At 51.9% G+C, this 17,435-nt stretch overlaps 1 protein-coding gene across 11 annotated transcripts in view; it reads right to left on the reverse strand.

Annotated features, from left to right (window-relative positions):
• The window catches only part of Ndst1 (N-deacetylase/N-sulfotransferase (heparan glucosaminyl) 1), a 64,542-nt gene that overhangs the window by 16,691 nt on the left and 30,416 nt on the right, over positions 1-17,435 (reverse strand). For 9 of the 11 annotated variants that reach the window (XM_030250341.1, NM_008306.5, NM_001348100.1 and 6 more), the window contains exons 2-6: positions 11,539-12,448; positions 6,417-6,911; positions 3,892-3,979; positions 2,553-2,707; positions 1,589-1,774 (exon numbers count right to left, since the gene is read on the reverse strand). In XM_030250341.1, coding sequence (XP_030106201.1) covers positions 1,589-1,774; positions 2,553-2,707; positions 3,892-3,979; positions 6,417-6,911; positions 11,539-12,051 — 1,437 coding nt within the window. In that variant the 5' untranslated portion in view covers positions 12,052-12,448. Of the gene's footprint in view, positions 1-249; positions 1,026-1,588; positions 1,775-2,548; positions 2,708-3,891; positions 3,980-6,416; positions 6,912-11,538; positions 12,449-17,435 lie in introns of those variants that run through there. The other 2 variants (NM_001348146.1, XM_006525673.2) reach the window with 2 other exon arrangements.

The raw sequence follows: 17,435 nt of genomic DNA on the forward strand, positions 1-17,435 counted from the left end.
TAATAAATAAAATAGAGAAATAAATAAAAATTTAAAAAGGAGGTGGAGGCAGCAAGAACCTTCTGCAGGTCAGGGTGCTGGTCACCAAGTCTGACGACCTCAGCTCAATCCCGCTGGTGGAGGAAGAGAAGTGACTCGGATACATTGTCTGACCTCTGGCCTACACACACAAACATACATGCGCACACACACGCACACACACACACACACACACACACACACAAGCACAAACACACACACACACAAATAGGATAGATATAAAATGTTTTTAATAAAATACAAGTTGCAGGTACTACAGAGGCAGGTGTGGCTGGATGGGTGGGCAGGTGGACAGACAGACAGAAGCCCTGCCTTCCTACACCTTCTCAGCTGGCAGCAATGTATCATTCTAGTGTCTCAAGCCATGATACCAAGTCACCCTGGTCTCTCCTTTTTTCCTAGACACTAAATCCAACTCACCTCTACCTTCTACATCTTCTTCCTTCTACTCCTATGCGACAGTGTATAGGAGTCTTTCACTGAGACCAAAGCACCACCACCTCTCTCGTGTGGAGACCTGATGCTGACTCCTGGCTGGTCCTCCTGCTTCCATTTTGTACCTTACACACTCTGCCCCTCCCAACAGGTAAGTCAATATGGACTAGACCATGCTCCATTCAAAACCTTTCCATCTTCTGCTTAAGGCACAAGTTCATCGCTGGCCAGCCTTGCACCTGGCCCATCACCTCTCTGACCCCCACTGCATCTGCCTCAAGCAATGCCCTCACGCACACTCTGCCCTGGCGCCCTTACACTCCCTACTTCCTCCGCCTAGGATGCTTTCCCTCTGGCCTCTGCTGCATAGCTCAACCCAGGAAGTTACTGCATCCCTTCCCGGCTTGGCTCTCTCCAAGGTACTCTCATCATCTTCCAACTGCAGGCTTTCCACACTTGGGACCACCTTGTCTGTCTCTCTGTCTACAGAAGTGTCGGGTCTATGAGGTCAGAGACTTGTCTGGGTTTTTCACTTCTGTGTCTCCGAGCCTCTAGAAAAGGGACAGACACACAGCAAAGATTCAAGAGGATTATTTGAACATGCAAGTAACTGTGATAGAGCCCTGACCCTCATTAAACCCCCTTCCAATAATACTCTCCATGGCTGGAAGGATGGCTCAGTGATGAAGAGCATTTATTGTGCTTCCAGAGGACCTTCTCTTGATCCCCAGCACCCACATCGGGTACCTCACAGCCACCTGTAATCAGATCACATGCCAGGGGATCTGATACCTCTGACCCCTGCAGGTATCTGCACTCCTGCCCACAGGTGCACACACACGCACACATGCATACACACACATGCATACACACACACACACACACACACACACACACATACACACACTTAAAATAAAAATACATTTTTAACAAGCGAGCAAGCTTTCCTAGTCCTGTCACAGAAGCTAAGGGCTGGCAATCTGCCCTCCCCATGACGGAGCCTCTGAGGCAGAACAGCAGCAGAAACTGGCCCCAAACCCGTAGGCCAGACAACTGCAGCCACGCCTCCTACCCTGTATTGACAGTGCCCACCGTGCCCTTCCCAGCCACTTGCCATGATGCCATTGTGGATAAAGCCACGGCGGTACCGGGCCGGCTTCAGATGTGGGTACTCCTCTGTGCTGGTCACACGGATGCCCCACACTTGCTTCCAGGCCTCATACAGCTGCACGTGCACAGGGTACACACCGGAGTGGTGGGGCGCCACCGCATAGCCCATATCTGTGGGGATGCCGTGCTCCTGCAGAGGGGATGGCCGTACAGGATGAGAACGGGAGTCTTTCCCTTTGCATCTTGTTTCTCATTTTTTAGAACACAAGAAAAAAACCAACGGCTAGGATGACAGGGCATGTGGTCTATCTAAGCCCATAGGTGCAGATGAGAAAACTGAGGCCTGACATGGGAGGGAGGGGGTGGACTCTCAAGAGTGACTGGCAGATACAAGCCTAGACCACAGGTCTCCTGACTCTGATTCAGGACATACACCTGGAACCTAGCCCAGAGGACTCACGTCCCTGCCGTCTCCTGCCTCGGCTGGCTAGTGTGGCCCAAGCTCGTCTTCTGACACGCTCTTGCCGTAAGTACCTCTGCCAGTCCCCACAGGTTCTTCTTCTACATGTGTTTGGGCCCAGGAAATGAACAGGCCTCAGTGTGAGTCCCGAGGTGACCTCCTGAGCCTCAGTTGCTTTTATTTGGGTTTTCGGATTTTGTTATTGCTTTGTTTTGAGACAGGGTCTCATGTAGACCAGGCTGGCCATAACTGATCCTCCTGCCTCTGCCTCCCAAATGCTGGGATTCCAGGCATGTACCATCAGGCCCCATGAACTTTAGTTTTGTGTTTATAAAGTGGGGCTGCCCTCTTGGCAGTGTCTAGGGGACAGTGGCAGCTCACCCCCCCCCCCCCGCCCTGGCACAGAAACAGATCTATCAAACTGGACCGCAACAGCACTGAGAGGCCAACAAATCCCTGCCCAGCCCCTGCTCCCCTCCAGTTCTGTCCCATAGGGAATCTTACTCACGACAGCGAACTTCTTGTTCAGGGCCATCTGCTCTGCCAGCACAGATTGGTTGTGGAAGAGGTGGGGTTGCATATGGCTCCACATGTGGGGGAACCACCAGAACTCTTTCACATAGGACAACAGCAGATCGTCGCCAGCATCCTCAGCATCCGTACCTATGGCAGCAGCACAGAGCGTTCAGCATGGCTGGCTGGCCACACAGCCTCCAACCTGGCCCCTGACTGCAGGGGGAATACTCAGCCATGGACCACCTAGGAGCTGTATGGAAGAGTCAACTAAGCTTTGGCCCAGGGGAAACACAAGCCTACTCTAGACTGCCCTTCCCTCAGTAAGTAGCTTGGCCACATCATCTCCTCTGTGGGCTCTTGGTGTTTGAAGTCAGCAATGCCAAGAGTTTCTTCTGTCTCTCATATGCCTACTCTCATCCTATTCCAAGGGTCCAAACTGGGCCATATATACCTTCTCACCCACTAACCTATACAAGTTCTGCGTGGATACAGGATGCTTAAACCTCTGGCTCAGAGGTACAACTACAACCACCTCTGATCTGCTCGGGGCTAAGAACACAGAAGTGCAGACACCACCATAGCACCCTAGGTACCTTTGGGCCTCTGTGCACATTTTCAGCCTCTACCTACTGCTGACCATGATGGCCCTCGCTAGAACTTGAGAGGCTAACCTCACTGAGGACTGCAGACTATCAGTTAAGAGCTGGTTCCCTTTCATTTGTCCAGCATGTAAAGAACTTGGAAGAACCCTCAACCTCGGTCCTACAAACAAAACACAGGATAAGGGCGGCCATGCTGGGGGTGGGGACAGCCATTTGTGCTTTCCATTTCTGCACTATGTACTTCTATAACATGCCCACTGAAAAAGCTCAGCAGTGCCACGTCAGCAATGAAATGACCAAGCCTGACAACCTGAGTTTAATCCCCAGGAACCACAGTGAAAGAAAACCAACCCCCAAGCTGTCCTCTGACCTCCACACATGTTGTGACACATGAATACAAACATATGTGTACACACAGTAAATAAGGATGTTATAAAACTCAATTCTTATCTTTTATTAAGTGAAAAATCACTTTGAAAGGTAAGGGTGAGGAGAAAGAAGGAAGATACGTCACCTAGGGTTACCCAGGCCACCAGGCCATATGCAAACCTTATTGCTGTTAAGTGTCCCCAAATGCCCTCTGCTTGGATCTCTCTTATGGACCATGAATTCTGGAGTCACCCTTCCCTTAACCCAGTGTCTATCTGGTGCTCTTGTAACAACAACCTAAGGGGCAGTTTGGGAGAAGCCCGAGAGGTTGTGTGGTTGTAGGGGCAGTCCACCACGTACCTGTGTGGAAGAATTTCCCTGAGTAGCCCAGGTTGAAGGTGAAGTTTGGAATATGTGTGCGGAGTTCATTCTGTGTATCAAACAGGGCCTAGGACAGACAGAGGAGAGGCAGCAGTGAGGGGAGGTCAGGAGGCCAGAGTCTGCCCACTGAGCACTGCGGGGTATCCTGCTCTATAACAGGACCACCCACAGGACTCACAGGACCCACCACGGGGCCGGTGTCTAGCTCTGTGATGTAGCATCTGCTTCACTTCACACCTGAGGCCCGGGGTTTCATTTTCAGCATGGCCACGAGATGCAAAGGTTGGGCCCTTCAACATGAAGCAGATGCCGGCAGGGCTCAGCCACACAGGGATCGTCTCAGCCAAAGCCTTGAGGGAAACACAGGCTGCACACCTAAGAAGCCAGCCCCATGCCACCTCCTGCCCCGGACTCTATCTCCCGCCTGGCTCAGCAACACGTGCCAGGGAAGCTCTTGAACTTCTCTAGGCCTTAATCGCAAAGGGGACCAGACCATCTCTGTCCTCACGGGGCTCTTCGGAGAAGTGAGACTTGGCCTGTGACACTGCCTGATTTGTGGTAGCAAAGTCATGAAGAGGAGAGCTTACGGTGAAGTTACTGATACCACAGGCAGCAATATCTTCACATGAAGGATTTCTCTTCCTCAGAGGAACGCAAGACTATATCAAAGGATCCTGACCCTTCCAAGGACGTGCTCTATGTGCTCTGTGTGCCAATGTCGCCCCGTGTGAACGCATCTAGCACCCTGCTAGTCCATGGGAGGGGCTGACCTCTGGGTTAGGACTGTACTGCTCGTAGGGCTTCGATGCCTGCAAGAGCCTGCTTTCAGACAGCACTGTTACCTCGGGCATCTGACAGAGGTCAGTCACTGCCTGACAGACACATGATCCAGCCATGTTGTCTTGAGCAAGCCTCTCCATCTCTCTGAGCCACAGTGGCCTCCTCATAAGATGGCACTCATCCCTCGGCTCCCTCTGCTGTGAAGATCCAACGATGGCAGGCAGCTGAGCACAGAACCCGGCATTCACCAAACCCTAGCTAAACGATACTGCGCAGCCAGAACTACACTGCCAACTGCTGGCTGGTAAGGGCATTGCATGATGGCGTTGGCAGGAAGGCTCAACTGGAATGAACTTAAAAGCCCCAACAGGAGAGCACTAGAGAAAGTCAGTAGTGGCGTTGTCCATAAAAACAAATCAACACTGCCCAAGCCTGCTGTGGGAGTAGGGGAGGAAGGAGTCTGACCATGATCCTGACCATGTGGACACGCCCCTCCCTCACCAAGGTCAGCCCCCACTATGTAAGCCTAGTGCAGAAAACAGTCCGAGGCCCTCCCTGGCACTCCTCCTTTCTTTAGGCTCAGTGACAGGTTGGGACATCTCCAAGTCACCTAGTCACACTGGGACTAGGTGACTAAAATTGGGTCTTCACTCCCCAAGATCATCCACCACGCCCCTCTTTGCAGAGTTCACTTCTGAGCAGGGTCACAACCCCAGTGGACCCTTCCTTCCAGACCTTGGGCCAGCCCTGCCAGAGGTTTCAGGTTCAGGAAGACAGCACCAATGGCTCTGCACTGCACAGAGAAAGTGCCTGCCACACTGTCTGAAGCCTCTTGTAGCATCAAAGAGGTCTGTGTCTGGGGCTAATACACCCCTAGTCCTGTTAATCTCCTGAGAGGGGACAGCCGGTCAGCAGGCAGCAGCTCGGGGACTCAATCCCCTGTTCTATTCCCATCTGCTTCATTGTTATGTTTGCCCTCTGTGGTGGCAACCTACACTGGTGCCCTTACACCAGCATGCTGTCTCCTCTGCAGTCTCCAGGAAGACAGATGACTGCAGACAACTGCATCTTACAATGGCCTCTAGCAGGCTTCTTTTTTGGTGATAGCAAAGAACGTGTGTGTGCAGCCCTGTGTTTACAAAGAGCCTACGCAAACAATTTGATAGATTGTTTCAGATTTTAACATAAGCATCCCACTATCGGCATACAGCTTTTAAAACACACTGCATGTGAGTGACTTGGGGTCTTATTCTGAAGAATCGTGTGGGAGTTTTGACAATAGCAAACATTTTTTTTTAAGAGTTAAAAATCCCAGCCAGGCGGTGGTGGCCCACGCCTTCAATCCCAGCACTCGGGAGGCAGAGGCAGGTGGATTTCTGGGTTCGAGGCCAACCTGGTCTACAAAGTAAGTTCCAGGACAGCCAGGGCTATACAGAGAAACTCTGTCTCTAAAAAAAAAAAAAAAAAAAAAATCACATCTGGGTTAAAAGGCCAATTACAACCCTTGCCAGATTCATTTTTGTTTCTGCCTGGGTCTCTTCCTCCTGAATTCCAGAATACACATGCAAAATCCTTTCATATTTAATACTTCAACAAAATGTTAGATGCCTCTTGTACATAGTAAGACAGCAATTGGCTGAAGTGGGGATCAACAGGTCTGCGAATAACAGCACAGGAGGCACAGATGGGCGTGGCTCCATGACGCACTCTAAGTCTCTCCTTACCTTCACATCCTCCACCTTCATGCGTGTGCCCTCCTTGCCCACAAAAATGTCATCAATATCCACCAGGATGTATCGGTCCAAAGGCAGTGAGAGGCGCTTCCCCGTGAGGAAGGCCACAGCATCCACGAAGACAAGCTTATGCAGCCAAAAGTTGAGGTTGTTGCCAAAGAGCACACGCTGGATGCCATCGTGGAGACCCAGGTCCTGGACCACAGTAGCGTGCAGCGCAGCATGCAGGCCAGCATCAGCACCCAGGTGTGGGATGGATTCGGAGGAGCGTGTCTTGGCCAACAGCACTGGTTCGTAGGTAGAATGGTTGGACTGGAACACAGTCCAATCCTCTCCGGGCAGCACGCCTTTCTCTACCTCACTGGGCCGTGTCACATAGAGCAGTGGTGACTTGGGGTTGATGCTGCAGTCTTTCAAGCCCAGGTTCGAATGCAGGAAGAGAGGGAAGCCTTTGAGCTGTGCACTCAGCAGGCTGTTCTCATTGGCCTACAGCAGTGTGGGGTAGAACAGCTGTCAGGCACAGTTGATAACAGTAACATCAACAATATTTACAACTTCACAAGAGCTACCATATTCCTGAATACATACACACAGAGATATACAGACATATATACATAACACACACGTGCACAAATAGATACAGGTACACATAAGACATGCAGACACATGTACACAGATGCACATACAGACAAACAGATACACACAGACATACACAGACACATGCAGACAGACACACCCACAGACACACATATACATATACCTGATGAGAAGGCCACCCTCCCACAGGGAAAGGCAGCTCTCCTGCCCACTAGTCACCACTGAGAGCAATACAGTCTTTACCACCTCCCCTTCCCCCCTGGGATTTGCTGCTACCCCCACGCCCCATACATCATCTCCTCTTCCTGGTCTCACCATTCCATCATGCTCTCCCTCACCCTTCTGAACATCTGCCTCTAAATGTGGTGCTCTTGTCCCTACACTGGTTCAATGATCTCCCCTGGGACTGGTAAACTCCTATTTATGCTTCAAAAGCCAACACATGTACCTGCTTCCTCCAGCGGCCTCCCTAAGATCATGGCAAAGCCTCGGCTGCTGCACTGGGTTCAGAGCCTCCCTCCTTCCAGCATAAGCTACATGAGAACAAAGCTGGATTTCTTACTTCGGCTCCCTGACACCCAACAGGGACACACAATTATTTGATAAGTAACTATTTTTAACAATGAAAGAGGAACAGACAACTGCCAATACCTAACACCTGATAGCTGTGCATTTCAGGGCTAATTATCAGTCTGCAGCTACGTACTGCACCAGACATTAAGTATTTAATGAGATATAGTGAGGAAAAAGACAGACAGGAAACAGAGTGTAAACTGAGAAAAGCAGATGTGGCTCTCCCTTTAGAGTCAAGCAGGAAGGAGGGACAACCATGGAAACCACGAAATAAGAGTAAAACACGGTGTGCACACATGGAAGAGGCCAGAGCTGTAGGCCAGCACGTGCTGGGCAGACAGCTGGCTCAGGAAGCTCCTGGGGAAAGGGCCTCTGGAGCGTGCTAAAGGATGAGTGATCAACTGGGAGGAGGTAGAGGTCAAGTCCTAAGAATAGTCAGTGAAAAGGCCCTGAGGCAGGAGAGAGCACAGCAGGATCAAGAAACAGCGAGGAGTCACGGAGAGATCAAAAAAGGAAAAGTGGCAGGAAGGCCACGGAGGGAGAGCCAGGTCCCTGGAGCTAGCGAGGGTTGTGAACGAGGTCATGGGTTCCTAGCATCCGGAGAAGGAAGAAGGGCTACCCACAGGACACCTGTGGGGCTGCCCGGGGGAGCACCAGGCCTGGACCCACGCTGAACAGAGTCACGGTAGGTTTCAGTCGCTTGTGCCTGGTGCAGAGAGAGCTGGTTACTCATCTTAACAGTCAGGCGTTTTCTAGTCCTGCAAAGCCTCTGCAGGGGCCTGGTTTTGTAAACTGTGATAGATAAGGAACCACACTGGATCTCCAGATGCACGGAATGCCTGCCAAGTCCCCGTCCTGAGGCCGCTTCAGTACTGAGAAGCAAGAGACTTGAGACCCATCCACAGAGGCAACCTCCCCGGGGCTCCCAGGACCTCCCCACCCTAAGTCAGCACTGGCCCAGAGTGTAACCTACGTGGGGGCCTGAGACAGATCAGGCCCTGTCTACCACTGCTCAGGCCCGGGAAGCCACTGAGACACTGCAGCTCGGGGATCCCATTTCAAAGCCCTGGCCCTGAGCTTGCTGAGAGGTGCTGATAGCTTGTCTAGATGCGGAGCCACTGTGGAAGAGGCCAGGCCACGACAGCTACCACAGGCAGCCGGGAAGAGATCCAGCCAGGGAAGAGAACGGACGGAAGGCCGAGGCACTGGAGATGCCGGCTCTGTCACAGGGTCCATCTAGACTAGACCTCCTTCCTACTCCTCAGCACTAAGGAGACAGCCACTCCCCCAAATGGCGTAAGGAAATGGCAGAGCGAGGAGTGAGACAGAGCACTGACTTCCTGATAAGCAGGCGATCTGCTCTGAGAAGTCCTACATCCCTTCTCTGAGTCTCTAATCAGTTTGCTCCTATGTGGCCTCTGAGGTCATCCAGTTAGAAGCAGTAAGCCGGGTTGTCAAATCTTGGCTGGGTGGCATACTAACGATGTCACTCTGGTAAAGCCACTTAATTTTTTGTCATGTTATCTGAAAACAAAGTGCCTACCTACTCTATGTGACAGAGCAAGCAAAGCAACGTCCTGGGCACTGAACGGTCCGTCACCTTCACTAACCCTGGTGTATCTGGATGCAGGGTGCCCATCTTCTCTGTGAGGCTGATAGACAACAGGGCTAGGAACGGGCACAGATGACGACCCCACCCCCACCTCAAGGACTTCTCGGAGACACAGGCCAAGGACGACACTGTGTTTACTACACAGGGAGTAGACACACCACCCCAGCTGCCACTGACAGAGCGACTCCAGGTACTGGCCCTCAGGAGCTGAAACTTGTGCCATTAGCTGAACATCCTGACCAAGGTCACACTGCTTCTGAGCTTCAGAAAGACTTGGCCCAGAGGCTGGACTTTTAAGCTTGTGATCTCACCCTGCCTTGAGAGTCTGGAACTTGAGCTCTGGCATAGGCCCTTGAATCTGACAAGTCTAAGGTACAGCACCGAAGCCAGGCTCTGCAGAAAGAGCAGTGATGCGCCTCAGCCACCAGGAGGCGCACATCCTAACAGAACAGTCACAAGCCTCAGCCCAAAATCTGGGAGTCTTGCTTGACTTGAGGCAACCGAGTAGGGGGAGCTGCTTTTGCCACTGACCCCGGTGAGACTCTCCGAGTGTGTCCCTGCTTTTCAATGGGCCTCATCCATGTTCACCTTCAACACGGAGCTGGCATTACATAGGGTCTGAGCTCTGTTGTTTTAAGCATGCTCAATGTCCACGCTCCAGGCCTGGAGTCTAGAACACAGCCCAGAGTTTCTGGCACAGAGCTCCACTGAGTAATCAAATTCACTCCTGGACTCAAACCTCAGAAAGACCAGGCCTATGTGGCTTGGGGCTTTCTGGACTCGAATCCTGGATAATACTTGTGAGCTCGGATACATTTCTTAACTTGTCTCTGCCTCAGTTTACCCCTCTCTTAAATCAGCATACCTTCTGCTTGCCTTGGAGATTGGCTTATCAGTGTGAGGTAAGTTCATTTGTGTGAAGCAGGCGGGCAGCACATGGCACTGAATGAGCTCTCAATAACTGTCTGCCGTTCTGATGGTTCTCAGGCCTGGGGCTCTGAGTCAACCTTAATGAAGTTCGTGGCAGGGAAGGGTATAGAGAGCAGGGGAAAAGAAAAAAAAGCACAGAGACAATGGAGCCAGCCCAACTTTCTGCTTCTGTGAAGCCCGTAAACCAGGCCAGTGCTCCCCAGAGGGTGCTCTGTGAAAGAGATCAAGCTGGCTGAGGAACAAATCACACTGGGCCGCCCCGCTGCAGGCTTTCTAAGGGCCTTTGGTTTTTTGACTCACTCTCCCTTTTCAGTGGCAGAGCCTCCTGCTGTATTAGTGCATGAAAGAGCATGCTGTGGGGAGCCTGGGCTAAAGCAGCCTCTCCCGGCACTGAACAAAGAAACAATGCACAGGGAGGCTTGGGACATGGGGACCTTCTGCCTGGATCCTACCCCTGGCTCTGTACTCACACCATGCAATAGCTGCCTTCAGCCTTCTGCCCTTCCCAGCCCCTTCAGGCCACTTCATGGGGGACAACGTCCCTGGCTGCCCACAGAGTCCAGCATTGCCCCCACCACCCACTCTTGCATACCCTTCTCTGTGCCCTTCCGTTAAGAGATGGATCACACCTCCATAGCCTCTGTGCAGCCAGACACCCACTCCATCCATCCCTACTATGTTAAAACCTCAGCTGTGGCTTGCCTGTTTCCACTCATTCCTCTATGCACGGGTTCCTAGCACAGGGCCCAGGACTCTGGAAGTGTCCAGTAAACAAATGTCCCCCAGAGCCCCCAAGGCCAGTCTCTAGCTGGCCTTGCATTCATCTTGCATCACCGTATATCCATCACTCCCACACCCTCCTCAAGGGCAGACCCTCCATGGCGAGCGCTCAGCGATGACCCCATGCCACGGGCGGCTCAGGGAACTTCACAGCCCATACCAGTGCCTCGCCTACACAGTGGGTTTTCTTTCTCCTTCCTCTTTGTGCAAAACGGCTCTGATTTAGTTCATTCTGCACAAGCTCCACCCTCCACTGTCTCCAGGAGGAAGCCCACAGCTAGAAAACCAAACTGCTTCACACCAGTAACCTGACCCTCTTGTCCTTCCCTTGACCATCCTCTGAGGTGACCGCCAGGGCAGAGTGTGCCTTTCCCGCCTTGCACCCAGACCCAAGTCTCCTTCAGGCAAGGGCCTACTGTACACTGAGCCCCATAGTCACGGACAGGGCCTCCAAATACTTAGTAAGCCTTCACCAGCAGGAGGCAGGCAACCATTTACCCTTCCTGACAAGGGAGCTAAGTGCTACCACTGCACTCTTTTGACACTGCGAACTGATCTGTGCTTAGCTAGCGAGTGCAGGGGCAGGGCTGGGGACTGCTCAGGAGCCTGCTTCCCGAGTACCTTGAAGAATCCAATGATGCCCACGCCGTAGGCCACACAGTACTTGTCCAGCAGCTCCCGGTTCCAGGCATCCAGGTTGACATACTTGAGGATGTTCTCGTAGATGATGAGGGCGAAGCGGCCACGGCCCTTGTCTGTGAGTGTGGGCATGTCCCCCTTGCCCGGTGCAATCTCTGTCCGGTATTTGAAGCGACTGGATTCCAGGATTGCCACCACCTCCTGGCCCAGCTGTGAATAAAGGCTCTCCACAAATACCAGCACCAGTGGGTCTGTTCGGGAAGGGGCAACCGCCTGCACGGGCTTGATTGGCAGGAGGCGGCTAGGGGCGACAGGTGGCGGGTCCCCACAGTCAGACTCGGAAGCATCTGCCGAGGGCTCAAGGCCCCGGTTCCAACCATATAGGTAGTAGGCAGAGACAAAAACGCTGAACAGGCAGAAGACGAACAGCAGGAACAGGACAGCCTGTGGGGACAGGTGCCGACACAGCCTCCGGAGGCACGCCAGGGCAGGCATTCTGGATCCCAAGATCTCAATCAGCAGAGGCCCAGCCTGGCCTGGTCCCCCAAAGTCCTCACACAAGAGTCCCAAAAGCTGTCCACTGACTGAGAAATGCAGAGACTTAGGAAGTGAGGCGTTCGAGGGCAGTGGAGGGAAGGCTCCGGGCCCCTGGCCCTTTTGCCCAGCCAGGGGCACAGTCTACAGGCTGGTCTTGCTCCTTCCTTCCTCTACACCCCTTTATGTCACCATGGCAAACCCCAGCGTGGTCCTGTGCAGAGCAAAAGTGCCCCAGGGCGTCAGGGCCCCCTGGGAGCAGTCAACAGCAGGTCAAAAGACACCGAACCAGCCAGGGGGCGCCGCATGCCGCTCCTCACACTCCTCACGTTGGGCCCACAGGGTAAAGGCTGGGATGCTGGGGAGAAAAGCAGAGAGTCAGAGTGGGCTTTCAGAGTACACTGACCACAGATATACAGGTCTTGACAAGGTGGGCTCACACTTAAGACCTGCCACCCGACCTGGTCCTCCTTTATCTCTCTGAACCTCAGTCTCGCCATGTGGGAGACAGAACAAGCAACAAGAACAGCCGTAGCATAAGGAGTCGGAAAATGAAGGCCAGCAATGCCTAGGAATCATGAAGAATGTACGTAACGAAGCATCCATCAGGGTAGCTGTTGGCTTTCATTATTATTAGGCCAAGACTAGGCCAAGAAAACTGTAGGGCTAGTGAGATGGCTCTCGGGTTAAGAGCACTGGCTGTTCTTGCAGAGGACCTGGGTGCAGTTCCCACCACCACATGGAGGAGGCTCTCCACCATCTAAAACTCCAGTTCCAAGGAACTCAGTGACCTTTTCTGGCTTCCACAGACACAAGGCATGTACATGACACATATACACACATGTGGGCTAATTTACAAACAATAAAAACAAATACAGTATCTTTTTTTTTTTAAATCCAGAATCAAAATATGACACTGCACAATTCCAAGACCGGGGAGGAAGAGGTAGAATTCTGTATCAGGACCAAACAACACATCCTCCTGTGCACTAACCTTCCTACCTCCTGCTTTTCCATCCTTAGCCAGCCAGCCTTCTTCTAAGTGACCCCAGCAACCCCCTTCAATAACAGAAGCAGCCAGAGCGGGAATCCAAGGCAGAGCTGTGTACAAAAGCCTGCAGGAAGTCACTACCTCTGAAGCACCAGTGAACTCTCCTGTGAGGGTCCTTCCATGCTGGGGTGTGGCTGAGAGTTGATGGAGCCAATGTGTCTAAGGGACCTCATACAAGGACACTCAGGAATGGGCGGTTTGCCCAGATGCAACCATGAAATCTCTCCTTCCCACATACATACTTGGCAAACTAGGTCAGTGGGTACCTGAGGACTGATGGGACAGGCAAGGACCTCTTCTGGGCCTTACCCACTCAGAGAGCCAGAATGCTAGGTTCTAGCTCTTTCCCCAGCCTGAGCCCCACCAGGATTGTCCAAGCCAGAACACCCATCTCTCTCTCTGGAAAGAGTGAGCAAAGACCACACACACTGTGCAAAGGCTCCAATTCCCATGTTCCCACAGCAGGCCTGGACGCCGCCACCCTCCTTCCCCCTCCCCCGCCCCTATGAAAACCACAGTGACTTCACATGGGGGCACCCCTGCAGAGCTAGCCTGAAGCTCCCCATGCCAGAAATCACAGAAGAGAGATAGACTAGGCCGAGGCACCGGATGGGGAACTGAGACTCTGGGGGTTGGCCTTATGGGTAAAGATCTCTAAGCTCCTCCTAGGCCCAGCATGGGACCACATGACAGACAGACAGCCAAGAGTAGTACTTCTAGGAATTCATCCTGGATGTAATCACTGAAGAAGCATGTACAGATTTCCCCATGGGAGGAGCAAGACAGGGTGGGGAATGGGGGAAGGAGACGGAGGGACAAATAGAAAAATAAAGTTCAAGGGCTGCAAAGATGGCTCAGCAGTTAAGAACACAGCTGCTCTACCACCACAGGATCTGTGCTCTACTTTCAACACCCACACGGCAGCTCACAACCATCTGTAACGTCAGTTCCAGGGGTTCCAATGCCCTTTCTGCCTCTCTGTGGCACCAGGTATGCATGTGGTACAAAGGCATACATACAGGTAAAACACCCACACCCATAATGAAACCATAAAATCTTTAAATAAAAATTTAAAACTCGCATACAATTCCAAAAAGAAAGCCATCATTTTGTTTACAAACTTAAAGCTCCTACGAAGGACCAGCGAGATGGCTCAGTGCACTGGAGTGCCTGACAAGCACACCTGACTTGGATCCCTACAGCCCACATAAGAAGGCAGAGGCAGTAGGAGCTGTAACCTCAGCACCCCTACGTCACAGTGGGAGGCAGGAGAAGCGCCAGGAAGTTTGTGTGCCAGCTCTCCTCGAGGATGCAGCAAAACAGCAGCAACAACCAGAGAGTCCCTGCCACAAAAAAATGAAAGACGGCAGATGAGGGCCAACTGTGGAAAGTTGTTCTCTGACCGCCACACGGATGCTCTGGCATGAACAGGCCTGTGTCACACACTATCACACACATACACACCATAAAACAAACACGGAGTGGATTTTTTTTTTAAATAAAAAAGAAACACATACTTTAAAAAAAAAAAAATTCTCTACAAGAATCCAAATCTCAGTGCAGCTTATAATAGCAAGTGCCAAGATGGGGGTAGACTCTCAAAACCATAATTGCAAGCCAGGCATGGTGGCACATGTGAAATCTTAGCATCAAGAGGACATGGTGGGATGACCACTACATGTAGTGAGTTCAAGTCCACCAAGGCTATATAGCTAGGCCTTGTCTCAAGACAAACAAATTGTAAAAAACAAACAAACAAACAAACAGGAAATCCTAATGTGACAAGAGGATCCTAGGCAAACAGAGAATGTAGGACACAAACATCTGGAACGGACTTGGGATGTGGGGTGCAGATGCAAGTGTGTGTGTGTGTGTGTGTGTGTGTGTGTGTAGAAGCTAGGAGACCTCGGGTGTCATTCTTCAGATAATGTCTTTTTTCTGACGTAAGATCTCTTATTGGCCTGGAACTCACCAGGTAGTCTAGGCTGCCTGACCAATGAACCTGAGGGACCTGCCTGTTTCCACCTCCCCAGTGCTGGGATTGCAAGCACATGCTCCTTTTCTTCGTGAACTGTTAGGAGGGAACTCAGATGCGTACACCTTGCTGGCTGGGCTACCTCCCCAGCCCCTTGGCACATACACAATTGAAACAATCTGTATGAATATCCTTATTTTTGTTAAATATTTTTACATACAGGTTAGGAACTGTCACACAAACCCATGTTAACACTGGCATCTCTGGTGATTTTCATGTTGCTTCGTCATGCAATAAGGAGTTGGTCCAACCTGTGCTATGATGTGCTGTGACTCGGTGCATACACTGCCCTTCTCTGAGCTTCCTGCCTGTTAGAGGAGGCTTCAGTAGGGAAAGAAGCTGCCTACCAGAAAGCAGACATCTGCGATGCCAGGGGGCAAGCAAGCATGGCTGGTGGGAGAGAAACGTGACATCTAGAAGTGAGCAGCGTTCAGCCTCTATAGAGACGGGGAGGAAAGAGGAAGGCTTCGTGGGGTCAGTGGTACTTGAGCAGACCTGAAGGAGGAGGAGCCAAGCATGGAAGAAGGAAGGGCATGGGCAGCAAGCTAGAGAAAAGGAACTATGTGATGCTTTCCAGGACTCCCTGCAGTGCCAGAGACCAGTGGAGGAAAGGGTAGGTGACCCAACAGAGCCAGGAAGGCTCATGTGACCAGCATCTCACTTACCAATGATAAAGGCTATCTACAGCCACAGCTGTGGCCAGGCCTGACCCTACACCATGTCAACACGGGAACACAAAGTGCACGCCCAGGGACATGGGGGGTGGGGGAGTTGTTCCTAATGGTCCTGCCCATACCATCCATCTAGCCCTTACAGAAGAGGAGGTAGTGAGCTCAAGTGTGTATCACTGGCCTCAGTCTGTCCCATTAGCAGCCCTCCTGCTTGTTAATAATGCAGTTCATGGCCCCGGGCATCTGAGGGTCAAGGGCCCTGATGGGAATCGGACAGCATTTTCAGATAAAAAAGGAAAAGTGCACATTTTAAAACTGTGAGTGGCTGGCAGAGGTTGAGTGAGGACTGGGAGGCTGACTGGCAGAGTGTAGCTGACTCTTCTTCCCCAGTGAGAGGCTCTGTGCAATGCTGAAATCCTAGCCTTACACACGTGCCCCAACCCACAGAAAGTGTAGCATCAGGAGTGAGCCCTGCTGTAAATGAAACTGGGGCTAGGCACAGACTTAAGAGCTGTAACACTGCGCTGCTGCGGTGGTGGGGGGTCACTGATAATGGGGGACACTGTGTGTGCAGCAAGGAACACTACTCTCCTAACAGTTTTCCCACGAAAGAAAAAAAAATGTTCTTTGGGAAAAGGAGAGCCAGTTCAGCAGTGACCAGCTCTTCCCGGGGACCTGAATTCCTTCCCTCCACCTACCCACGGGAGGGAGCTCACAGTATCCTGTAACTCCAGCTCCTGGGGATCCAACACTCTCTTCTAGCCCCCATTAGCACTCCCACACACTCAATACAAAATAAAAATAATATACACGGACATACACTGTAAACGCAAAAATACCAGAGAACTCAGAGCAGATGTCCCAAGTCCAAGCATGAACCCAGAGTCCTACATTAAGAAACCTTCAGAAACCTGCGGGCTCCAGATCACATCAGGCCGCATCACCCAGGAGCTGTGCAATCCTGGACAATTTACTTAACTATTCGATGCCTCAGTTTCCTACCTATAAGCCAAAGCGATTACATCCTATCTCTCAGGCTTATGAACACGAAGCGGGCTGAGAGGCAGCGTGGCACCCTGCGCTGAGCTGTCCTCTGCTATTAGCATTCGACCCCGTTGCCTCCTTAACACGCTCACAGTGATCCTCACAACATGGACAACAGCTTAGTTCACTCAGCACTGCAGAGCTCATCTTTGGGCAGGCCTGGAACCTAGCTGGGGCAAGCTCTGATTTCACAGAGCAAGAGTAAGCCCAGAAGCAGGGCGCCTGCTCCATACACCAGGGGGCCTCGCCCAGCTCAGTGCAGTTCATGCAGCTAGCTGTCTTCTCATCTTCTTCCTCCTCTTCCTCCTCTTCTTCTTCCTCCTCCCTCCTCCTCCTCCTCCAAAAATTCCTAATTTTGGAGGTTGTGGCTGGGATTCCCCAGCAGGAGAGGGACAAAGCTTTGGCAAAGTCCAGACCAGGAGAGGAGAAAATCACCTGCTCCCTCGTAAACCAAGCAGACGCCCAGCCTCCCAGTAAGGCCTCTGCACACACTCCATGGTCCCACAGTAGCTACTGAAAGCCCTTCTCACCTTCTCCACTACAG

The sequence above is a fragment of the Mus musculus genome, chromosome 18, assembly GCF_000001635.26.
Source record: "Mus musculus strain C57BL/6J chromosome 18, GRCm38.p6 C57BL/6J".
NCBI lineage: Eukaryota > Metazoa > Chordata > Mammalia > Rodentia > Muridae > Mus > Mus musculus.